Source organism: Chiloscyllium plagiosum, unplaced genomic scaffold (assembly GCF_037043375.1).
Source record: "Chiloscyllium plagiosum isolate Xiang-an unplaced genomic scaffold, Cpla_swu_hap1 HiC_scaffold_39, whole genome shotgun sequence".
NCBI classification, from domain to species: domain Eukaryota; kingdom Metazoa; phylum Chordata; class Chondrichthyes; order Orectolobiformes; family Hemiscylliidae; genus Chiloscyllium; species Chiloscyllium plagiosum.
This window is the reverse complement of record NW_028270177.1, coordinates 36,776,624-36,803,547: the sequence shown is the minus strand read 5'-3', so window position 1 is coordinate 36,803,547 and position 26,924 is coordinate 36,776,624. Positions and strand designations below refer to the sequence as shown.

At 44.9% G+C, this 26,924-nt stretch overlaps 1 protein-coding gene across 3 annotated transcripts in view; it reads left to right on the top strand.

Annotated features, from left to right (window-relative positions):
• Window positions 1–26,924, top strand: part of il16 (interleukin 16) — a 215,368-nt gene that overhangs the window by 61,729 nt on the left and 126,715 nt on the right. For 2 of the 3 annotated variants that reach the window (XM_087981255.1, XM_087981254.1), the window contains exons 3-4: window positions 19,631–19,663; window positions 23,930–24,063. In XM_087981255.1, the coding sequence (XP_087837381.1) occupies window positions 19,631–19,663; window positions 23,930–24,063 (167 nt within the window). The remainder of the gene's footprint in view (window positions 1–19,630; window positions 19,664–23,929; window positions 24,064–26,924) is intronic. The other variant, XM_087981256.1, reaches the window with a different exon arrangement.

Genomic DNA, 26,924 nt, shown 5'->3' with positions numbered 1-26,924 from the left:
GACCCCACCATGAATATATAGGCAGTCCCAACCCTGAATATATTGGTAGTCTCACCTGCGTATATAGACAGTCCCCACCCTGAATATATAGGCAGCCCCCACTCTGAATTATATAGGCAGTCCCCACCCTGAACATATAGGCAGTGCCCAACCTGAATACATTGGCAGTACACACCCTGAATATATAGGCAGTCCCCACTCTGAATTATATAGACAGTACCCACCCTGAATATATAGGTAGTCCCCAACTGAACATATAGGTAGTCCCCACCCTGAATATATAGGTAGTGCCCACCATGAATATAGACGCAATCCACACCCTGAATATAAAGGCAGTACCCACCCTGAACATATAGATAGTCCCCAGCCTGAATATATAGGTAGTCTCACCCTGAGTATATAGACAGTCCCCATCCTGAATATATAGGCAGTCCCCACCCTGACCATATAGTCAGTGCCCAATCTGAATACATTGGCAGTACACACCCTGAATATATAGATAGTCCCCACCCAAAATATATGGGCAGTGCCCAAACTGAATACATAGGCAGTACCCACCCTGAATATATAGGTAGTCCCCACCCTGAATGTATAGGCAGGGCCCAACATGAATATGTAGGCAGCCCCACTCTGCATATATAGGCAGAGTCCAACCTGAAATCATAGGCAGTACCCACCATTAATACATAGGTAGTCCCCACCCGGAATATATAGGCAGACCCCACCCTGACTATATAGGCAGTGCCCAACATGAATACATAGGCAGTATCCATCCTGAATATATTGGCAGTCTCACCCTGAATATATAGACAGTCCACACCCTGAATATATAGGCAGTACCAACCCTGAATATATAGGCAGTGCCCACCATGACTATATAGGCAGTCCCCATCCTGAATATATAGACAGTACCCACCCTGAATATATTGGCAGTCCCACCCTGAATATATAGGCAGTCCCAACCCTGAAAATATAGTCAGTCCCCACCATGAATATATAGGTAGCCCCCACCCTGCATATATAGGCAGTGCCCAACCTGAATATATAGGCAGTCCCAACCCTTAATATATAGGCAGTCACCACCCTGAATATATAGGCAGTGCCCACCATGAATATATAGGCAGTCCCAACCCTGAATATATAGGTAGTCCCAACCCTGAATATATAGGCAGTCCCACCCTGAATATACAGGCTGTCCCCACACTGAATATATAGGCAGTCCCAACCCTGAATATATAGGCAGTCCCCATCTGAATATATAGGCAGTCCCCACCCTGAATATATAGGCACTCACCCACCCTGAATATATAGGTAGTCTCACCTGAGTATATAGGCACTGCCCACCATGAATATATAGGCTGTCCCCACCCTGAGTATATATGCAGTCCCCACCATGAACATATAGGTAGTCTCACCTTGAGTGTATAGGCAGTCCCCACCCTGAATATATAGGTAGTCTCACCGTGAGTATATAGGCAGTCCCCACCCTGAATATATAGGCAGTCTCACCCTGAATATATAGGGAGTCCCACCATGAATATATAGGCAGTGTCCACCCTGAATATATAGGCAGTCCCCACCCTGAATATATAGGCAGCCTCACCCTGAATATATAGGTAGTCCCCATCCTGAATATATAGGTTGTCTCACCCTGAGTATACAGGCATACCCCACCCTGAATATATAGGCAGTCCCCACTCTGAATTATACAGGCAGTCCCCACTCTGAATCATATAGACAGTACCCACCCTGAATATATAAGTAGTCTCCAACTGAATATATAGGTAGTCCCCACCCTGAATATATAGACAGGGCCCACCATGAATATAGAGGGAATCCACACCCTGAATCTAAAGGCAGTACCCACCCTGAACATATAGATAGTCCCCACCCTGAATATATAGGTAGTCTCACCTTGAGTATATAGGCAGTCCCAACCCTGAAAATATAGGCAGTCCCCACCCTGAATATATAGATAGCCCCCAACTGAATATATAAGTAGTCCCCACCCTGAATATATAGGCAGGGCCCACCATGAATATAGAGGCAATCCACACCCTGAATATAAAGGCAGTACCCACCCTGAATATATAGGTAGTCTCACCCTGAGTATATAGGCAGTCCCCACCCTGAATATATAGGCAGTCCCCAGCCTGAACATATAGGCATTGCCCAACCTGAATACATTGGCTGTACACACCCTGAATATATAGGTAGTCCCCACCCAAAATATATAGGCAGTGCCCAAACTGAATACATAGGCAGTACCCACCCCGAATATATAGGTAGTGCCCAACCTGAATGTATAGACAGGGACCACCATGAATATATAGACAGTCCCCACTCTGCATATATAGGCAGTGCCCAAACTGAATACATAGGCAGTACCCACCATTAAAACATAGGTAGTCCCCACCCTGAATACATAGGCAGTATCCATCCTGAATATATAGGCTGTCCCCACCCTGAATATATAGGCAGTGCCCACCATGAATATATAGGCTGCCCCCACCCTGGATATATAGGCAGTACCCACCCTGAATATATTGGCAGTCCCACCCTGAATATATAGGCAGTCCCAACCCTGAAAATATAGGCAGTCCCCACCATGAATATATAGGTAGTCCCCACCCTGCATATATAGGCAGTGCCCAACCTGAATATATAGGCAGTCCCAGCCCTGAATATAAATGCAGCCCCCATCTGAATATATAGGTAGTCCCCACCCTGAATATATTGGCAGTCCCACCCTGAATATATAGGCAGCCCTCATCTGAATGTATAGGCAGTCCCCACCCTGAATATATAGGCACTCACCCACCCTAAATATATAGTTAGTCTCACCTGAGTATATAGGCACTGCCCACCATGAATATATAGGCTGTCCCCACCCTGGGTATATACGCAGTCCCCACCATGAATATATAGGTAGTCTCACCCTGAGTATGTTGGCAGAGACCACCCTGAATGTATAGGCAGTCCCCATCCTGAATATATAGGTAGTATCACCCTGAGTATATAGGCAGTGCCCACCCTGAATATATAGACAGTCCCCACCCTGAATATATAGGTAGTCACACCCTGAATATATAGGTAGTCTCACCCTGAATATATAGGCAGTGCTCGCGCTGAATATATAGGCAATCCCCACCCTGAATATATAGGCAGTCCCAACACTGAATATATAGGCAGTCCCACCCTGAAGAGATAGGCAGTCCCCACCCTGAATATATAGGCACTCACCCACTCTGAATATATAGGTAGTCTAACCTGAGTATATAGGCACTGCCCACCATGAATATATAGGCAGTCCCCACCCTGAGTATATACGCAGTCCCCACTCTGAATATATAGGTAGTCTCACCCTGAGTATATAGGCAGTGCCCACCCTGAATGTATAGGCAGTCCCCATCCTGAATATATAGGTAGTCTCACCCTGAGTATATAGGCAATGCCCACCCTGAATATAGAGACAGTCCCCACCCTGAATATATAGGTAGTCTCATCCTGAGTATATAGACAGTCCCCACCCTGAATATATAGGCAGTCACATCCTGAATATATAGGTAGTGCCCATCCTGAATATACTGGCAGTCTCATCCTGAGTACATAGACAGTCCCCACCCTGAATATATTGGCAGTCCCACCTTGAATATATAGGCACTGCCCATCCTGAATATATAGGCAGTCCCCACCCTGAATATATAGGCAGTCTCACCCTGAGTACATAGACAGTCCCCATCCTGAATATATAGGCAGTCGCACCCTGAATATATAGGTAGTGTCACCCTGAATATATAGGCAGCGCCCACCCTGAATATATAGGCATTCCCCACCCTGAATATATAGGAAGTCTCACCCTGAGTATATAGGCAGTCCCCACCCTGAATATATAGGCACTCACCCACCCTGAATATATAGGTAGCTTCATCTAAGTATATAGGCAGTGCCCACCATGAATATATAGGCTGTCCCCACCCTGGGTATATATGCAGTCCCCACCCTGGTTATATAGGTAGTCACATCCTGAGTATATAGGCAGTGCCCATCCTGAATATACTGGCAGTCTCATCCTGAGTACATAGACAGTCCCCACCCTGAATATATTGGCAGTCCCACCTTGAATATATAGGCACTGCCCATCCTGAATATATAGGCAGTCCCCACCCTGAATATATAGGCAGTCTCACCCTGAGTACATAGACAGTCCCCATCCTGAATATATAGGCAGTCGCACCCTGAATATGTAGGTAGTCTCACCCTGAGTATATAGGCAGTCCCCACCCTGAATATATAGGCACTCACCCACCCTGAATATATAGGTAGCTTCATCTAAGTATATAGGCAGTGCCCACCATGAATATATAGGCTGTCCCCACCCTGAGTATATATGCAGTCCCCACCCTGAATATATAGGTAGTCACATCCTGAGTATATAGGCAATGCCCATCCTGAATATATAAGCAGACCCCATCCTGAATATATATGTAGTCTCACCCAGAATATATAGACATCGCCCACTCTGAATATATAGGCAGTCCCCACCCTGAATATATAGGTAGTCTCACCCTGAGTATATAGACAGTCCCCACCCTGAATATATAGGCACTCACCCACCCTGAATATATAGGTAGCTTCATCTAAGTATATAGGCAGTGCCCACCATGAATATATAGGCTGTCCCCACCCTGAGTATATATGCAGTCCCCACCCTGAATATATAGGTAGTCACATCCTGAGTATATAGGCAGTGCCCATCCTGAATATATAGGCAGACCCCATCCTGAATATATAGGTAGTCTCACCCTGAGTATATAGGCAGTCCTCACCCTGAATATATAGACAGTCTCACCCTGAATATATAGGTAGTATCACCATGAATATATAGGCAGCCCCCGCCCTGAATATCTAGGCAATCCCCACCCTGAATATATAGGCAGTCTCACCCTGAGTATATAGGCTGTCCCCAACCTGAATATATAGGCAGTCCCAACCCTGAATATATAGGTAGTCTCACCCTGCGTATATAGGCAGTCCTCACCCTGAATATATCGGCAGTCTCACCCTGAATATATAGGTAGTCTCACCCTGAATATATAGACATCGCCCACTCTGAATATATAGGCAGTCCCCATCCTGAATATATAGGTAGTCTCACCCTGAGTATATAGACAGTCCCCACCCTGAATATATAGGCAGTCCCCACCCTGAAAATATTGGCAGTCCCACCTTGAATATATAGGCAGTGCCCACCATGAATATATAGGCTGTCCCCACCCTGAATATATAGGCAGTACCAATCTGAATATATAGGCAGTGCCCACCATGAATATATAGGCAGTCCCCACCATGCATATATAAGCAGTACCCATCCTGAATATGTTGGCAGTCGCCACCCTGAATATATAGGCAGTCTCAATCCTGAAAATACTGACAGTCCCCACCATGATTATATAGGCAGTCCCCACTCTGCATATATTGGCAGTGCCCAACCTGAATATATAGGCAGTCCCAACCCTGAATATATAGGCAGTCACCGCCCTGAATACATAGGCAGTGCCCACCATGAATATATAAGCAGTCCCAACCCTGAATATATAGGTAGTCACAACCCTGAATATATAGGCAGTCCCATCCTGAATATATAGGCTGTCCACACCCTGAATATATAGGCAGTCCCAACCCTGAATATATGGATAGACCCCATCTGAATATATAGGCAGTCACCACCCTGAATATATAGGCACTCACCCACCCTGAATATATAGGTAGTCTCGCCTGAGTATATAGGCAGTACCCACCATGAATATATATAGGCTGTCCCCACTCTGAGTATATATGCAGTCCCCACCCTGAATATATAGTAGTCTCACCCTGAGTATATAGGCAACGCCACCCTGAATATATAGGCTGTCCCCACCCTGAATATATAGGTAGTCCCACCCTGAATATATAGGCAGTGCCCATCCTGAATATATAGGCAGTCCCCACCCTGAATATATAGGCACTCACCCACCCTGAATATATAGGTAGTCTCATCTGAGTATATAGGCAGTGCCCACCATAAATATATAGGCTGTCCCCACCCTGAGTATATATGCAGCCCCCACCCTCAATATATAGGTAGTCTCACCCTGAGTATATAAGCAGTGCCCACCCTGAATATATACGCAGTCCCCATTCTGAATATATAGGTAGTCTCACCCTGAGTATATAGGCAGTGTCACCCTGAATATATAGGCACTCACCCACCCTGAATATATAGGCAGTCTCACCCTGAGTATATAGGCAGTCCCCACCCTGAATGTATAGACAGTCACACCCTGAATATATAGGTAGTCCCACCCTGAATATATAGACAGTCCCCACCCTGAATATATAGGTAGTCCCAACCCTGAATATATAGGCTGTCCACACCCTGAATATATAGGCAGTCCCAACCCTGAATATATAGGCACTCACCCACCCTGAATATATAGGTAGCTTCATCTAAGTATATAGGCAGTGCCCACCATGAATATATAGGCTGTCCCCACCCTGAATATATATGCAGTCCCCACCCTGAATATATAGGTAGTCACATCCTGAGTATATAGGCAATGCCCATCCTGAATATATAGGCAGACCCCATCCTGAATATATATGTAGTCTCACCCAGAATATATAGACATCGCCCACTCTGAATATATAGGCAGTCCCCACCCTGAATATATAGGTAGTCTCACCCTGAGTATATAGACAGTCCCCACCCTGAATATATAGGCACTCACCCACCCTGAATATATAGGTAGCTTCATCTAAGTATATAGGCAGTGCCCACCATGAATATATAGGCTGTCCCCACCCTGAGTATATATGCAGTCCCCACCCTGAATATATAGGTAGTCACATCCTGAGTATATAGGCAGTGCCCATCCTGAATATATAGGCAGACCCCATCCTGAATATATAGGTAGTCTCACCCTGAGTATATAGGCAGTCCTCACCCTGAATATATAGACAGTCTCACCCTGAATATATAGGTAGTATCACCATGAATATATAGGCAGCCCCCGCCCTGAATATCTAGGCAATCCCCACCCTGAATATATAGGCAGTCTCACCCTGAGTATATAGGCTGTCCCCAACCTGAATATATAGGCAGTCCCAACCCTGAATATATAGGTAGTCTCACCCTGCGTATATAGGCAGTCCTCACCCTGAATATATCGGCAGTCTCACCCTGAATATATAGGTAGTCTCACCCTGAATATATAGACATCGCCCACTCTGAATATATAGGCAGTCCCCATCCTGAATATATAGGTAGTCTCACCCTGAGTATATAGACAGTCCCCACCCTGAATATATAGGCAGTCCCCACCCTGAAAATATTGGCAGTCCCACCTTGAATATATAGGCAGTGCCCACCATGAATATATAGGCTGTCCCCACCCTGAATATATAGGCAGTACCAATCTGAATATATAGGCAGTGCCCACCATGAATATATAGGCAGTCCCCACCATGCATATATAAGCAGTACCCATCCTGAATATGTTGGCAGTCGCCACCCTGAATATATAGGCAGTCTCAATCCTGAAAATACTGACAGTCCCCACCATGATTATATAGGCAGTCCCCACTCTGCATATATTGGCAGTGCCCAACCTGAATATATAGGCAGTCCCAACCCTGAATATATAGGCAGTCACCGCCCTGAATACATAGGCAGTGCCCACCATGAATATATAAGCAGTCCCAACCCTGAATATATAGGTAGTCACAACCCTGAATATATAGGCAGTCCCATCCTGAATATATAGGCTGTCCACACCCTGAATATATAGGCAGTCCCAACCCTGAATATATAGATAGACCCCATCTGAATATATAGGCAGTCACCACCCTGAATATATAGGCACTCACCCACCCTGAATATATAGGTAGTCTCGCCTGAGTATATAGGCAGTACCCACCATGAATATATAGTAGTCTCACCCTGAGTATATAGGCAACGCCACCCTGAATATATAGGCTGTCCCCACCCTGAATATATAGGTAGTCCCACCCTGAATATATAGGCAGTGCCCATCCTGAATATATAGGCAGTCCCCACCCTGAATATATAGGCACTCACCCACCCTGAATATATAGGTAGTCTCATCTGAGTATATAGGCAGTGCCCACCATAAATATATAGGCTGTCCCCACCCTGAGTATATATGCAGCCCCCACCCTGAATATATAGGTAGTCTCACCCTGAGTATATAAGCAGTGCCCACCCTGAATATATACGCAGTCCCCATTCTGAATATATAGGTAGTCTCACCCTGAGTATATAGGCAGTGTCACCCTGAATATATAGGCACTCACCCACCCTGAATATATAGGCAGTCTCACCCTGAGTATATAGGCAGTCCCCACCCTGAATATATAGACAGTCACACCCTGAATATATAGGTAGTCCCACCCTGAATATATAGACAGTCCCCACCCTGAATATATAGGTAGTCCCAACCCTGAATATATAGGCTGTCCACACCCTAATATATAGGCAGTCCCAACCCTGAATATATAGATAGACCCCATCTGAATATATAGGCAGTCCCCACCCTGAATATATAGGCTGTCCCCACCCTGAGTATATATGCAGTCCCCACCCTGAATATATAGTAGTCTCACCCTGAGTATATAGACAGTGCCACACCGAATATATAGGCAGTCCCCACCCTGAATATATAGGTAGTCTCACCCTGAATATATAGGCTGTCCCCACCCTGAATATATAGGTAGTCCCACCCTGAATATATAGGCAGTGCCCATCCTGAATATATAGGCAGTCCCCACCCTGAATATATAGGCAGTCCCCACCCTGAATATATAGGTAGTCTCATCTGAGTATATAGGCAGTGCCCACCATAAATATATAGGCTGTCCCCACCCTGAGTATATATGCAGCCGCCACCCTCAATATATAGGTAGTCTCACCCTGAGTATATAAGCAGTGCCCACCCTGAATATATACGCAGTCCCCATTCTGAATATATAGGTAGTCTCACCCTGAGTATATAGGCAGTGCCCTCCCTGAATATATAGGCACTCACCCACCCTGAATATATAGGCAGTCTCACCCTGAGTATATAGGCAGTCCCCACCCTGAATATATAGACAGTCACACCCTGAATATATAGGTAGTCCCACCCTGAATATATAGACAGTCCCCACCCTGAATATATAGGTAGTCCCAACCCTGAATATATAGGTAGTCTCACCCTGAGTATATAGGCAGTCCCCACCCTGAATATATAGGCTGTCCACACCCTGAATATATAGGCAGTCCTAACCCTGAATATATAGATAGACCCCATCTGAGTATATATGCAGTCCCCACCCTGAATATATAGGCTGTCCCCACCCTGAGTATATATGCAGTCCCCACCCTGAATATATAGTAGTCTCACCCTGAGTATATAGACAGTGCCACCCCGAATATATAGGCAGTGCCCATCCTGAATATATAGGCAGTCCCCACCCTGAATATATAGGCACTCACCCACCCTGAATTATTAGGTAGTCTCATCTGAGTATATAGGCAGTGCCCACCATAAATATATAGGCTGTCCCCACCCTGAGTATATATGCAGCCGCCACCCTGAATATATAGGTAGTCTCACCCTGAGTATATAAGCAGCGCCCACCCTGAATATATACACAGTCCCCATTCTGAATATATAGGTAGTCTCACCCTGAGTATATGGGCAGTGCCCTCTCTGAATAGATAGGCACTCACCCACCCTGAATATATAGGCAGTCTCACCCTGAGTATATAGGCAGTCCCCACCCTGAATATATAGACAGTCACACCCTGAATATATAGGTAGTCCCACCCTGAATATATAGGCAGTCCCCACCCTGAATATATAGGTAGTCCCAACCCTGAATATATAGGTAGTCTCACCCTGGGTATATAGGCAGTCCCCACCCTGAATATATAGGCACTCACCCACCCTGAATATATAGGTAGTCTCATCTGAGTATATAGGCAGTGCCCACCATAAATATATAGGCTGTCTCCACCCTGAGTATATATGCAGTCCCCACCGTGAATATATAGGTAGTCTCACCCTGAGTATATAGGCAGTACCCACCCTGAATATATACGCAGTCCCCATCCTGAATATATAGGTAGTCTCACCCTGAGTATATAGGCAGTGCCCTCCCTGAATATATAGGCACTCACCCACCCTGAATATATAGGTAGTCTCACCCTGAGTATATAGGCAGTCCCCACCCTGAATATATAGACAGTCACACCCTGAATATATAGGTAGTCCCACCCTGAATATATAGACAGTCCCCACCCTGAATATATAGGTAGTCCCAACCCTGAATATATAGGTAGTCTCACCCTGAGTATATAGGCAGTCCCCACCCTGAATATATAGGCTGTCCACACCCTGAATATATAGGCAGTCCTAACCCTGAATATATAGATAGACCCCATCTGAATATATAGGCAGTCCCCACCCTGAATATATAGGCTGTCCCCACCCTGAGTATATATGCAGTCCCCACCCTGAATATATAGTAGTCTCACCCTGAGTATATAGACAGTGCCACCCCGAATATATAGGCAGTGCCCATCCTGAATATATAGGCAGTCCCCACCCTGAATATATAGGCACTCACCCACCCTGAATTATTAGGTAGTCTCATCTGAGTATATAGGCAGTGCCCACCATAAATATATAGGCTGTCCCCACCCTGAGTATATATGCAGCCGCCACCCTGAATATATAGGTAGTCTCACCCTGAGTATATAAGCAGCGCCCACCCTGAATATATACACAGTCCCCATTCTGAATATATAGGTAGTCTCACCCTGAGTATATGGGCAGTGCCCTCTCTGAATAGATAGGCACTCACCCACCCTGAATATATAGGCAGTCTCACCCTGAGTATATAGGCAGTCCCCACCCTGAATATATAGACAGTCACACCCTGAATATATAGGTAGTCCCACCCTGAATATATAGGCAGTCCCCACCCTGAATATATAGGTAGTCCCAACCCTGAATATATAGGTAGTCTCACCCTGGGTATATAGGCAGTCCCCACCCTGAATATATAGGCACTCACCCACCCTGAATATATAGGTAGTCTCATCTGAGTATATAGGCAGTGCCCACCATAAATATATAGGCTGTCTCCACCCTGAGTATATATGCAGTCCCCACCGTGAATATATAGGTAGTCGCACCCTGAGTATATAGGCAGTACCCACCCTGAATATATACGCAGTCCCCATCCTGAATATATAGGTAGTCTCACCCTGAGTATATAGGCAGTGCCCTCCCTGAATATATAGGCACTCACCCACCCTGAATATATAGGCAGTCTCACCCTGAGTATATAGGCAGACCCCACCCTGAATATATAGGCAGTCTTGCCATGAATATATAGGTAGTCCCACCATGAATATATAGGCAGCGGCCACCCTGAATATATAGGCACTCACCCACCCTGAATATATAGGTTGTCTCACCTGAGTATATAGGCAGTGCCCACCAGGAATATATAGGCTGTTCCCACCCTGAGGTTATACACAGTCCCACCCTGAATATATAGGTAGTCCCCATCTGAATGTATAGGTAGTCCCCACCATGAATATATAGGCAGTGACCAACCTGAGTACATAGGCAGTACCCACCCTGAATATATAGGTAGTCCCCACCCTGCATATATAGGCAGTCCACACCCTGAATATAAAGGCAGTAGCCACCCTGAATATATAGGCAGTCCCCACCCTGAACATATAGGCAGTGCCCAAACTGAATACATTGGCAGTACACACCCTGAATATATAGGTAGTCCCCACCCTGAATGTATAGGCAGGGACCACCATGAATATATAGGCAGTCCCCACTCTGCATGTATAGGCAGTGCCCAACCTGAATACATAGGCAGTACCCACCATGAATACATAGGTAGTCCCCATCCTGAATATATAGGTAGTCTCACCCTGAGTATATAGGCAGTGCCCTCCCTGAATATATAGGCACTCACCCACCCTGAATATATAGGTAGTCTCACCCTGAGTATATAGGCAGTCCCCACCCTGAATATATAGACAGTCACACCCTGAATATATAGGTAGTCCCACCCTGAATATATAGACAGTCCCCACCCTGAATATATAGGTAGTCCCAACCCTGAATATATAGGTAGTCTCACCCTGAGTATATAGGCAGTCCCCACCCTGAATATATAGGCTGTCCACACCCTGAATATATAGGCAGTCCTAACCCTGAATATATAGATAGACCCCATCTGAGTATATATGCAGTCCCCACCCTGAATATATAGGCTGTCCCCACCCTGAGTATATATGCAGTCCCCACCCTGAATATATAGTAGTCTCACCCTGAGTATATAGACAGTGCCACCCCGAATATATAGGCAGTGCCCATCCTGAATATATAGGCAGTCCCCACCCTGAATATATAGGCACTCACCCACCCTGAATTATTAGGTAGTCTCATCTGAGTATATAGGCAGTGCCCACCATAAATATATAGGCTGTCCCCACCCTGAGTATATATGCAGCCGCCACCCTGAATATATAGGTAGTCTCACCCTGAGTATATAAGCAGCGCCCACCCTGAATATATACACAGTCCCCATTCTGAATATATAGGTAGTCTCACCCTGAGTATATGGGCAGTGCCCTCTCTGAATAGATAGGCACTCACCCACCCTGAATATATAGGCAGTCTCACCCTGAGTATATAGGCAGTCCCCACCCTGAATATATAGACAGTCACACCCTGAATATATAGGTAGTCCCACCCTGAATATATAGGCAGTCCCCACCCTGAATATATAGGTAGTCCCAACCCTGAATATATAGGTAGTCTCACCCTGGGTATATAGGCAGTCCCCACCCTGAATATATAGGCACTCACCCACCCTGAATATATAGGTAGTCTCATCTGAGTATATAGGCAGTGCCCACCATAAATATATAGGCTGTCTCCACCCTGAGTATATATGCAGTCCCCACCGTGAATATATAGGTAGTCGCACCCTGAGTATATAGGCAGTACCCACCCTGAATATATACGCAGTCCCCATCCTGAATATATAGGTAGTCTCACCCTGAGTATATAGGCAGTGCCCTCCCTGAATATATAGGCACTCACCCACCCTGAATATATAGGCAGTCTCACCCTGAGTATATAGGCAGACCCCACCCTGAATATATAGGCAGTCTTGCCATGAATATATAGGTAGTCCCACCATGAATATATAGGCAGCGGCCACCCTGAATATATAGGCACTCACCCACCCTGAATATATAGGTTGTCTCACCTGAGTATATAGGCAGTGCCCACCAGGAATATATAGGCTGTTCCCACCCTGAGGTTATACACAGTCCCACCCTGAATATATAGGTAGTCCCCATCTGAATGTATAGGTAGTCCCCACCATGAATATATAGGCAGTGACCAACCTGAGTACATAGGCAGTACCCACCCTGAATATATAGGTAGTCCCCACCCTGCATATATAGGCAGTCCACACCCTGAATATAAAGGCAGTAGCCACCCTGAATATATAGGCAGTCCCCACCCTGAACATATAGGCAGTGCCCAAACTGAATACATTGGCAGTACACACCCTGAATATATAGGTAGTCCCCACCCTGAATGTATAGGCAGGGACCACCATGAATATATAGGCAGTCCCCACTCTGCATGTATAGGCAGTGCCCAACCTGAATACATAGGCAGTACCCACCATGAATACATAGGTAGTCCCCATCCTGAATATATAGGCAGACCCACCCTGAATATATAGACAGTCCCCACCCTGAATATATTGGCAGTCCCACCTTGAATATATAGGCACTGCCCACCATGAATATATAGGCAGTCCCCACCCTGAATATATAGGCAGTGCCCAACCTGAATACATAGGCAGTACCCACCCTGAATATATAGGCAGTCCCCACCCTGAATATATAGGCAGTACCAACCCTGAATATATATGCAATGCCCACCATGAATATATAGGCAGTCCCCACCCTGATTATATAGGCAGTACCCACCCTGAATAGGTTGGAAGTCCCACCCTGAATATATAGGCAGTCCCAACCCTGAAAATATAGGCAGTCCCCACCATGCATATATAGGCAGTCCCCTCCCTGAATATATCAGCAGTCCCAACCCTGAATATACAGGTAGGCCCAACACTGAATATATAGGCAGTCCCAACCCTGAATATGTAGGCAGTCCCCTCCCTGAATATATAGGAAGTCCCACCCTGAATATATAGGCAGTCCCCACCCTGAATATATAGGTAGTCCCAACCTGAATATATAGGCAGTCCCCACCCTGAATATATCAGCAGTCCCACCCTGAATATATAGGCAGTGCCCACCCTGGATGTATAGGCAGTGTCCACCCTGAATATATAGGCAGTCCCCACCCTGCATATATATGCAGTGTCCACCCTGAATATATAGGCAGTCCTAACCCAGAATATATAGGCAGTCCCCACCCTGAATATATAGGCAGTGCCCACCATGAATATATAGGCAATCCCAACTCTGAATATATAGGTAGTCCCAAACCTGAATAGATAGGCAGTGCCCACCCTGAATATATAGGTAATCCAACCCTGAATATATAGACAGTCCCCACCCTGAGTATATAGGCAGTGCCCTCCCTGAATATATAGGCACTCACCCACCCTGAATATATAGGCAGTCTCACCCTGAGTATATAGGCAGACCCCACCCTGAATATATAGGCAGTCTTGCCATGAATATATAGGTAGTCCCACCATGAATATATAGGCAGCGGCCACCCTGAATATATAGGCACTCACCCACCCTGAATATATAGGTTGTCTCACCTGCGTATATAGGCAGTGCCCACCAGGAATATATAGGCTGTTCCCACCCTGAGGTTATACACAGTCCCACCCTGAATATATAGGTATTCACACCCTGAATATATAGGTAGTCCCCATCTGAATGTATAGGTAGTCCCCACCATGAATATATAGGCAGTGACCAACCTGAGTACATAGGCAGTACCCATCCTGAATATATAGGTAGTCCCCACCCTGCATATATAGGCAGTCCACACCCTGAATATAAAGGCAGTAGCCACCCTGAATATATAGGCAGTCCCCACCCTGAACATATAGGCAGTGCCCAAACTGAATACATTGGCAGTACACACCCTGAATATATAGGTAGTCCCCACCCTGAATGTATAGGCAGGGACCACCATGAATATATAGGCAGTCCCCACTCTGCATGTATAGGCAGTGCCCAACCTGAATACATAGGCAGTACCCACCATGAATACATAGGTAGTCCCCATCCTGAATATATAGGTAGTCCCCACCATGAATATATAGGCAGTGCCCACCATGACTATATAGGCTGTCCACACCCTGAATATATAGGCAGTCCCAACCCTGAATATATAGATAGACCCCATCTGAATATATAGGCAGTCCCCACCCTGAATATATAGGCTGTCCCCACCCTGAGTATATATGCAGTCCCCACCCTGAATATATAGTAGTCTCACCCTGAGTATATAGACAGTGCCACCCCGAATATATAGGCAGTCCCCACCCTGAATGTATAGGCAGTCTCACCCTGAGTATATAGGCAGACCCCACCCTGAATATATAGGCAGTCTTGCCATGAATATATAGGTAGTCCCACCATGAATATATAGGCAGCGGCCACCCTGAATATATAGGCACTCACCCACCGTGAATATATAGGTAGTCTCACCCTGGGTATATAAGCAGTACCCACCCTGAATATATACGCAGTCCCCATCCTGAATGTATAGGTAGTCTCACCCTGAGTATATAGGCAGTGCCCTCCCTGAATATATAGGCACTCACCCACCCTGAATATATAGGCAGTCTCACCCTGAGTATATAGGCAGACCCCACCCTGAATATATAGGCAGTCTTGCCATGAATATATAGGTAGTCCCACCATGAATATATAGGCAGTGGCCACCCTGAATATATAGGCACTCACCCACCCTGAATATATAGGTTGTCTCACCTGAGTATATAGGCAGTGCCCACCAGGAATATATAGGCTGTTCCCACCCTGAGGTTATACACAGTCCCACCCTGAATATATAGGTATTCACACCCTGAGTATATAGACAGTGCCCATCCTGAATATTTAGGCAGTCCCCACCCTGAATATATAGGTAGTCTCACCCTAAGTATATAGGCAGTCCCCACCCTGAGTATATAGGCAGTCCCCACCCTGAATATATAGATAGTCTCACCCTGAATATATAGGCAGGGCCCACCCTGAATATATAGGCAGTCCCCACCCTGAATATATAGGTAGTCTCACCCTGAGTATATAGGCAGTCCCCACTCTGAATTATATAGGCAGTGCCCAACCTGAATACATAGGCAGTACCCACCCTGAATATATAGGTAGTCCCCATCTGAATGTATAGGTAGTCCCCACCATGAATATATAGGCAGTGACCAACCTGAGTACATAGGCAGTACCCACCCTGAATATATAGGTAGTCCCCACCCTGCATATATAGGCAGTCCACACCCTGAATATAAAGGCAGTAGCCACCCTGAATATATAGGCAGTCCCCACCCTGAACATATAGGCAGTGCCCAAACTGAATACATTGGCAGTACACACCCTGAATATATAGGTAGTCCCCACCCTGAATGTATAGGCAGGGACCACCATGAATATATAGGCAGTCCCCACTCTGCATGTATAGGCAGTGCCCAACCTGAATACATAGGCAGTACCCACCATGAATACATAGGTAGTCCCCATCCTGAATATATAGGCAGACCCACCCTGAATATATAGACAGTCCCCACCCTGAATATATTGGCAGTCCCACCTTGAATATATAGGCACTGCCCACCATGAATATATAGGCAGTCCCCACCCTGAATATATAGGCAGTGCCCAACCTGAATACATAGGCAGTACCCACCCTGAATATATAGGCAGTCCCCACCCTGAATATATAGGCAGTACCAACCCTGAATATATATGCAATGCCCACCATGAATATATAGGCAGTCCCCACCCTGATTATATAGGCAGTACCCACCCTGAATAGGTTGGAAGTCCCACCCTGAATATATAGGCAGTCCCAACCCTGAAAATATAGGCAGTCCCCACCATGCATATATAGGCAGTCCCCTCCCTGAATATATCAGCAGTCCCAACCCTGAATATACAGGTAGGCCCAACACTGAATATATAGGCAGTCCCAACCCTGAATATGTAGGCAGTCCCCTCCCTGAATATATAGGAAGTCCCACCCTGAATATATAGGCAGTCCCCACCCTGAATATATAGGTAGTCCCAACCTGAATATATAGGCAGTCCCCACCCTGAATATATCAGCAGTCCCACCCTGAATATATAGGCAGTGCCCACCCTGGATGTATAGGCAGTGTCCACCCTGAATATATAGGCAGTCCCCACCCTGCATATATATGCAGTGTCCACCCTGAATATATAGGCAGTCCTAACCCAGAATATATAGGCAGTCCCCACCCTGAATATATAGGCAGTGCCCACCATGAATATATAGGCAATCCCAACTCTGAATATATAGGTAGTCCCAAACCTGAATAGATAGGCAGTGCCCACCCTGAATATATAGGTAATCCAACCCTGAATATATAGACAGTCCCCACCCTGAATATATAGGCAGTGCCCTGCCTGAATATATAGGCAGTGCCCAACCTGAATACATAGGCAGTACCCACCCTGAATATATAGGCAGTCCCCACCCTGAATATACAGGCAGACCCCACCCTGAATATATCGGCAGTCCCACCCTGAACATATAGACAGTCCCACCCTGAGCATATAGGCAGTCCCCACCCTGAATATATAGGCAGTGCCCACTCTGAATATATAGGCAGTCCCTTTGTAGTGGGCAGCTACAACTTGGGTGCTTGACAATGTGTTGAAACCTAACATGATATATCATGCTTTGTTTTATTTTGATTTTAATGTGGTGGTCTGTCACTGAAATATAAGCATGCAATGTTGTGGACATTTTAAAAACTAAAACAGGATCCCAACCCTATCACAACCAAACAGAAAGAATACAAAATAGAATAAACCACTCTTAAAGACTTTGAAACACATTCATCTTAAAAACACTCTTTTACAGATTCTAAAATATCCTGATAACTGAAAGCATCCCTTGTATCGTACTCATTATAGAAAATCTCTTACTCTAATGTATAACTGGAATTTAACTCCCAGTTTGGGGAATCTAATAGCTTCTCCCTGGAGGTGTCATGCACCTGAGCGTAACTGCTTTCAACTTTAAATAGCTTCTTCAGAGTTATATCCAAGCATTTTCAGTCTGGGGCTACCATTAACCTCCTTACTCTAAGGTAATCCCCGGTTAATAATTGTAATTATCTTTTCCCTCTCTAAGGTATATATTTAAACAAAAATGTCTGTACAACTGCCCAAAACTAACAGATCACTGAGAAAGGTTTCTCCCTAACTAAGCTATGAGTATTACCCCTAAGCTTAACAAAAGCGTGTTCAGAAATTTCTTACTGAAACCTTGAGACAGAATGATTCACCTTGCTTGATCGTAAATGCTTCTAATAGAAATAAAAAGCCACTAGTTCTGAAAACTAGCACTCACAAGCAACATTTCCCTAGTTTCTTTTTGGCTGTGCAGATCTTAGATCCACACATGACAGTGGCTTCTGCATACAGAGGTCAGTGTGTCAGCACGCTGGTTTGTATATGCTGAACCTCAGCTGTGCAGCTCAGAGGGAACAAAGCTCACAAGCTGTTTTATAAAAGACCACCATGGCTACAGAAACATTCATAAATTAATTATTAGTTCCTTCAAACGCACAGCAGAAACCCATCTGCCACTCCTTAAAAATCCATACCTGACACAGATGATATTAAATATATAATTATATCATACAGTCTACGTCATACTGTGTATGCATGCTCACTGTTCCACCTAGTGGTCATGTAGGCTATGCTTATGGTCAACCTGTCACTGTTCCAACAAGATCACAATTTAATTACATAAAATTAGGATTTTCAGTCAAATGCATCTGCTTTGAATGAACCACAATAGGAAACAATTATTACATTTGTAGCAGCATAGATTTAAACTGCTCCCCTCCCCCCTCCCAAATCTTCTGATCTGCCGAAGGATTGGGAGAGGGTGTTCAGCACATGTGTGTTAAATGTCGTTGCTTTCCAAACATTTTCATCCACAGAACTAGGGAAAAGTGCATAACCCAGAGCAACTCATAGCCTGCAGTGACTGATAGAAGAAGTTTACTGATAAACCAACCACAAACGGATCAGTGTTCATGCTTACATTTTCCCCCTCGAACCACAGTAGTCCTTTGTGTTCAGACATTCCTTCTATCTTTGTGATGCTTGTGCTGGTCATATTTTATATTGATTTTATGAAACCAACTTTCCCCGATAAAGTAACGCTTTGTTGAATGCTTGCTGTTTTTTTGCTGCTCCTATTACATAACTGAATTTTGTGTCACATTGCCTTAAGTCATACAATCTCTTGTTTACTGTTTACAGAAAATTCTGCAAAAGCTGCTCCAGTTCGAGAAGGTAAATGTAGTGCAAGGTGTAGAGCTAAATAACATACACAGCAATAACGGACAGCAGAGAGTAATGGTCAGGGTATCTTGATAGAGTTGACAGTGCTAGACACAATACTGGATAGAGTTAACAGTGGAAAGAGATGACATTGGGTAGAGTTGACAAGGGTTAGAAGTCCTGGAGCTGCTTCCTAATCTGTGTTGGATGATCTGCTCTAAGCAATGGTTCCAACAGAAGTTGACATTTAATGTTAGTTGCTTCAAGTCATGGTTTCATCCAGTCTGCAGTGACCTATTGCCAGAAGCAATGTACATTAGAGTGGTGCTGGAAAAGCACAGCAGTTCAGGCAGCATCCGAGGAGCAGGAAAATCGACGTTTCGGGCAAAAGCCCTTCATCAGGAATAGAGGCAGAGAGCCCTTCAGGAGGATAACAGAAATAATGCTCATTCTCAAAACGGGTGACAGTAGAGAAAATCAATAGCTCATTTGCCATGTCTTGTCATTGGTAACTTGCTATGAAAGTTGTACGAAAGTGGAAAGCTATGAGTGGACATTTGATAGAGCAGGTATTTTTTCTGATCTACTGACTCAGCGCTGACCCCACCAAACATTACTGGATTAGCCTAAGTAGTATACTCGAGCAGAGATCCTGACATATTCCTCGGAATGGGGGTAGGACAAGGAATAAAATGACAAGACATCTGGATGAGTATATGAACAGGAAGGGTTTAGAGGATATGGGCCGGGTGCTAGCAAATGGGACTAGATTAGCTTTGGATATCTGGTCGGCTTGGACGAGTTGGACCGAAGGGTCTGTTTCCGTGCTGTACTCTGTGACTGTATACATGCCCAGTGCAGTTCAAGGGGATCACTGTTCCAAAGTGCACGAGAAAGGAGTGAGCATTGTTGGAGAGAGTTGGAGACATCAACAGCAGGGGAGACAGGCTGTAGGTTTCAGCAGTATGGCTAGGGCTGGGAGCCTGAGTGTGACAAAGGATGCAGCCAGGCCCAGAGAAATGAGATGGCCTGGGCAGGAAGTTCAGGATCATGCCTGGGGACTGAAAGAAGATGTTTCACAAAGCGATCACCCATTTTTAGTCTGCTCAATGTATAGAAGACCACTATGTGAGCAAAAGATGCAGTAAAATAAATATAGCTGAAAAAAGACAAATTTTTTTGAAGCATTTTGTCTTACACTCATCAGAACAATTTGCAAAAAATACCAAAATAAATTAAAAACAGTATCTGTTTTCGAAGAGGGTGCTGATAGATTAGCAAGTGGACTCTCCAATTACAAATGCCTCACCATGACGAATGCATCAGTCAATGAGACTGAGAAATGAACCAAAGAATAGCTGCCTCCTATTTTATTGAGTTAAAACAGACACAAATAGATGCCTTTGAATCCTCCCACTTCCTTCAGACCAAAGCGCACCCACATGAACCCCAGCTATACCTACCTCTTCATCGGATGCATGGAAAGTCCCTCTTCTGTAGTTACACTGGCACCACTCCCCACCTTTTCCTCCGCTACATTGATGACAGTATCAGCACCACCTCGTGCTCCCACTAGGAGTTTGAACAGTTCATCAACTTCACTAACACCTTCCACCCTGACCTCAAGTTCACCTGGGCCATATCAGGCACCTCCCTCCATCTCCATCTCCGGCGACTGACTCAACACAGACATCTATTTCAAACCCACTGACTCCCACAGCTATCTGGACTACACCTGCTCCCACCCCTCCCCCTGTAAAAATGTGATCCCTTACTCCCAATTCCCCCAATACTCCCAACTCCGCTTTATCTGCTCCCAGGAGGAGCAATTCCATCATAGAACATTTCAAATGGCCTCCTATTTCAAGGACCGCAATTTTCACTCCCATGTGGTCTACAATGCCCTTCAGTGCATCTCCTCCACTTCCCACACCTCTGCCCTTGAACTCCACCCCTCCAACCGCAACAAGGACAGAACCCCCTCGGTCCTCACCTTCCAACCTGCAGATACAATGCATCATCCTCCGCCATTTCCGCCACCTCTAGTCAGATCCTATCACCAGAGATATGTTTCCCTCACCGCCCCTTTCAATATTCCGCAGAGACCATTCCCTCTGTGTCTCTCTTGTTAGGTCCATGCCCCCCATTAACACACCCTCCAGTCCCGGCACCTTCCCTTGCCACCACAAGAAGTGTAAAACCTGCGCCCACACCTTCCCCCTCACTTCCCTCGAAGGCACAAAGGATCCTTCCACAGCCGGCAGAGATTTGCCTGCACATACAAACATCTTCTCTACTGTGTCTGTTACTCTCGATGTGGTCTCCTGTACGCGGGAAGATAGGACGCCAAATTGCATAATGATTTAGGGAACATCTCTGAGGCACACACGCACCCAATAACCCCACTGCACTGTGGCTGACTACTTCAACTCCCCCTCCCACCCCACCAAGGACATGCATGTCCTGGGCCTTCTTCACCGCCAAATCCTAGCCACCTGACAACTGCAGGAAAAACGTATCATCTTCCACCTTGGAACCCTCCAACCACACATCGACTTCACTAGTTTCCTCATCTCCCTCCCCCCACCTTATGCCAGATCCAACCCTCCAACTTGGTACTGCCCTCTTGACCTGTCCCACCTATCCATCTTCCCTCCCACCTATCTGGTCCACCCTCCCCTCCTATCACTATCACCCCCACCCGCATTTACCTATCACCTTCCAGCTATCTTCCCACCACCGTGAACCCCACCCTCCAATTTATCTTTCAGCCCCCTTCCCACCTCCCATTCCTGATGAAGGGCTTATGTCCAATTCTCCTGCTCTTCAGATGCTGCCTGACCTGCTGTGCTTTTCCAGTGCCACACTTTTCGACAAATAGATACATACATTGTAAGGTGACAGCCATTTATTGCTCAAGCATTGCCCTGAAAATTGAACCAATCAGAATCAACCCACCTACTTTAAATTTAAACAAAGTCTGGCAGTTAACTGTCAGTCATCACTAATTGATGTATTTGTCATGGGAAGATCTTTACCAATCAAAGTTTACTTGCCAACTAAATAGCACTTCTCTCTCTCTCAAGGTATAAATATTGTTTTCCCATTACTTAATTATTTCTGGCAAAATTTCCTGTGAATACAAGATGAAAAACTTTGACAAAATGTAAGAGTATTCAACTTCACTCAAGTTCTGTTTTTCCAAACATCGAACAGAAGACTAAATTATAAGTAAATCACAGGCTGCATGTGTTAGTCACTCCTCAAGGATCCTACAGAGATATAAATATTATAAAGGTCACTGGAACCTGTAGAGCCAAACACCATATGCAACCAGTGAGTTCCAGTAAAGATGTAAACCAGCTCACGTTCCTGTAAAGAAGAGTTAACTATCAACAGCGCCTCCACTAATCACATGGCTAATTGTATTTGGGTATCACAAATTGTGTGAATTATGCATGTTCCACTTCTTAATGGTTTGCCCATGCTCCTTCAAAATATTCCTTAAAAGCTCACTTTTTGATTAATTTTTTGCCCATTCATCTTCATAGCTGAGACTGTATTGCTAGAAAAGCACGGCAGGTCAGGCAGCATCCGAGGAGCAGGAGAGTCAACATTTCGGGCATAACCCCTTCATCAGGAGGGGTTGTGGGCTGGGGTTGAGAGATAAATGGGAGAAGGGTGGGGTGGATAGCTGAAAAAGTGATGGGCTTTTTTAAATTTAAAAATTCATGGGATGTGGGAGTCACAGGCTAGGCCTGTGTTTACTCAGAGGTGTGGGGGGCGACTGCATTTCCCATGGCCAATCCACCTTAACTGCACGTCTTTGGACCCTGTGGAAGGAAACCAAGTCACCTGGAGGAAACCCATGCAGACATGGGGAGAATGTGCAAACTCCACACAGACAGTTGCCTGAGGCTGGGTCCCTGGCGCTGTGCTGCAGCAGTGCTAACCACTGGGCCACTGTGCTGCCTGGTCAGATTCCATTGAAATACTTCAGAACATCTAACTGAGAAAGAAAATTATAAAATGCAAATTGTTATTGAGTGCTTCTGATACAGCCTTTACACCACCACATTGAAAATAATCTTCACAAAAGAAACTCAGTTTTGGAATTACAAATGTCTTTTTTATATTTGGAATATGTACTCAACTTGTAAAATAATTTGTTTAGCAGTAAGCCATTTTGACATAAACGTATCTCAGAAACTGAATTCACTATAGGTATCCAATTGCTCTGGATAATATGAGTTTGAAGCACATGTATTGTTTTGACAGGAGTCTGCAGTAGGAACCTGCAGGTTGTACATAGCCACAGGAGACCAGGAGCTAGGGATTCGGACCAGTGTGAATGGAAATGAACCGTCAACTGTAACAGTTAGCAGTGTGATCAGCGGAGGGGCTGCTGACAGGTAACTCTTCTTTTCAGCAACTTGAGCTAGTTTCTCTGGTGTTCAGCTATCTCTGATCAGTGTGTGACCCTTGTGTGGTTTAAGCAGAGGCTCGCGTTTAATGATGCTCAGAGATAATTGAAGATGCAAATGGTTATGATACACTTATATCGAACTCCTCTCTCCATTATAAATTGTCATGAGAATTGTATCAGTTCTATAAAGAGTGGGTGATCCTCTAGGCCAGATTACCACTCTGGCTTCTATCCAGCTGTGTTATATGAAGGGCAATGTTTTAGGCATTTGTTCTTCCAGGATGGCCTTTTGTGTCTGAAGTGCAACTTAAGCGGGCACATGGTGCCCTGAACTCAATGGTGGGTGGTTTAGACACTGAGAGTGTTGGAATAAACAAAAGCATATATGTAGTAATTGCAACAGACCTGCCAGGTGGACGTCATAGAATATGAGTTCCCTGATTGGACCAGATTAACAGCCCCATTAAGGGAACCCTGGCTGACAGAAAACAAAACAGAACTGTCAGACATCCTGTTTACTCTGAGAGCTGGCTCTGAGGGAGCTGGATCAGTGTTAAGGACTCTCCATGTGTAAAGCAAGGGTGACTTGGTGATGGGATACCAGTCCCTGTGCAGTCATTTCAATGTGGATAGGTTACTTCCAGTTTGCCACAATAAGAAAAATTAGGGACACAAGTTTAAGGTACAGAAGAATAAGATGAAGCTGGATGTTGGCAGTTCATTACTTGAGAGCAGTGTTGGTAATGAGTAGAACATGTTCCTGCAGGTCTCATGGCTGCTTCTTGACATTCAAGCCATCATGGAAGTGGGGCTGGCTTGCTGGGCCAATTGTTCCATTTCTGTTTATCCATTTTCTATGATTAAACTGCTGGGGGCACTTGTGAAGCAAACTGAATGTTCAATTTATGCCCTTACCTCCTTGACAATCCCCTCCAGAAGCAGCTGCACATTGACGTAAAAGTGGAAGGTACATTCAAAATCATAACAGCTACTGTGGTGATCCAGCTCCGAGTCATCATTCCTCAGCACAAGATCAGGTCTTTGTTTTTTAAACTTTAACAGCAATTATCCCTTTATATTCTAAAGAGATCTGAGGTTAATGTTCAATAAAAGAAATGATTGAGAGGTAAGAGGATTGATTGATGATATCTGGAGTCTGTGACTGGTCTAATCAGCAGAATGGTAAATTCCAATGCTCCTTTCAAAGCATTGCTGACTACTTAGGCTGTGAGGTATTGCCTGCACAAATATTCTTTCCTATTTCCAGCCAAATGTTTCACTTTCTGCTTTTTGAATGACTGGTCCATTTTTATTACGTGTTCATGCATTGCGCTGTAGGAGAATTTTACACTTTCAGCCCCTGTCTTTGACACTTGTTGTACAGTATGTGAGTGCACTGTACTATAGTCTATCTTTCTTTCCTTCAGTGTGAGATGAGTCTGCAGCCTGATGACCTCTTGTTGATGACAGAGCTAGCAGAGAAGAATCATATCATAAATACACTGACGCTTTGCCCAATGCGACATCTGTTCACAAACTCAAACTACAAGAAAATGCCATTGCATTTAGATATTCAAGAGATATTAGGACCTTTTAGAATATTTATTGATAAACATCTCTACAGAAACTCAGACAATGCAATCTAGGGTCATTCTCGATGCTGTTGGGAAATAGTTTTCATAACATTAGTAACAGAAATTGAGATCTCTGTTTCCAGAAAGGTTGTTGATGGTGGATTATAGAGTGTGTGGAAACTTTCGAAATGGGAGATTGTAGAACATCTATTCAGCAACGGTATTAAAGGTTCCAGCAAGTTGATATATAGTGTTAAGGTACAGACTACCAGGATTTAATTGATTGGTGGAAGAGAATCGAGAGGTTGATTGGCTTATTTCTGTCCTTGCAGTAATGATCCTGAGGGGATGGTCTGTAGGAAGGTGAGTTGTGACAATTCCCATTCTAGAAAAAGGGAGCGGACATTTAATATATCAGGCAAACTGTCAAAGATTCTTTAGAGAGACTGATGACAGCAATTTGCTTTTAAATGCCCCCTCTTATGGTCTGACTTATGCAGGTAAATGTGTCTGAATCTCATATTACGGCTTGTCTGGGAAAGTGGTCTTTTGGTACCAGTATATGGTTTGTTGGGTCAATTCAATGGGTCATGACTTGGACAGGGCCTTCGCTTCAATCGTTGGTATGGTGTTGACTCTGTTCCTGAGTAGTATTTGGGAACTAAAACAAACTGGGAGGGAGAGCTGTCTCATAGATTCGTCCAACAATAACCTCCATGACTCAGTCTCACAGTATCATACCTCTCAACCAATAGCCCAGACTATTCCATCATGATCCGAGTCCATCATGTCCCACTGCTAAAGCAATGGTGGCGGCACAGCAGGATTTTGTCAGAACGAAAATAACCCTGAGTGATCTCAATGTTGACTCGAGACCACATGACATCAGGTTAAATCTGGGAAAAGAAAATTAGTGATCTCTCTTGGCTGTTGATCCTTCCATGTAGAAGTGCAGTGGGCACCAAGTCTCTGGGTGGGGAATTGCAGAGTCTGTCATCAAGAGTGGGTCATTGTCTGTCTCATTGAGACAGGTAAGATAATCAGAGGGTTAGATATGGTGGATAGTCAGAGACATTTTCCTTGGATGACAATGGTTGCACGAGGAGACACAGCTTTAAAGTGAGGGGTGATAGATATAGGACAGATGTCAGAGGTAATTTCTTTACTCAAAGATTAGCAGGGGCATGGAACGCACTGCCTGAAACAGAAGTAGACACACCAGCTTTAAGGGCATTTAAGTAGTCATTGGATAGGCACATTGATGAGAATGGAA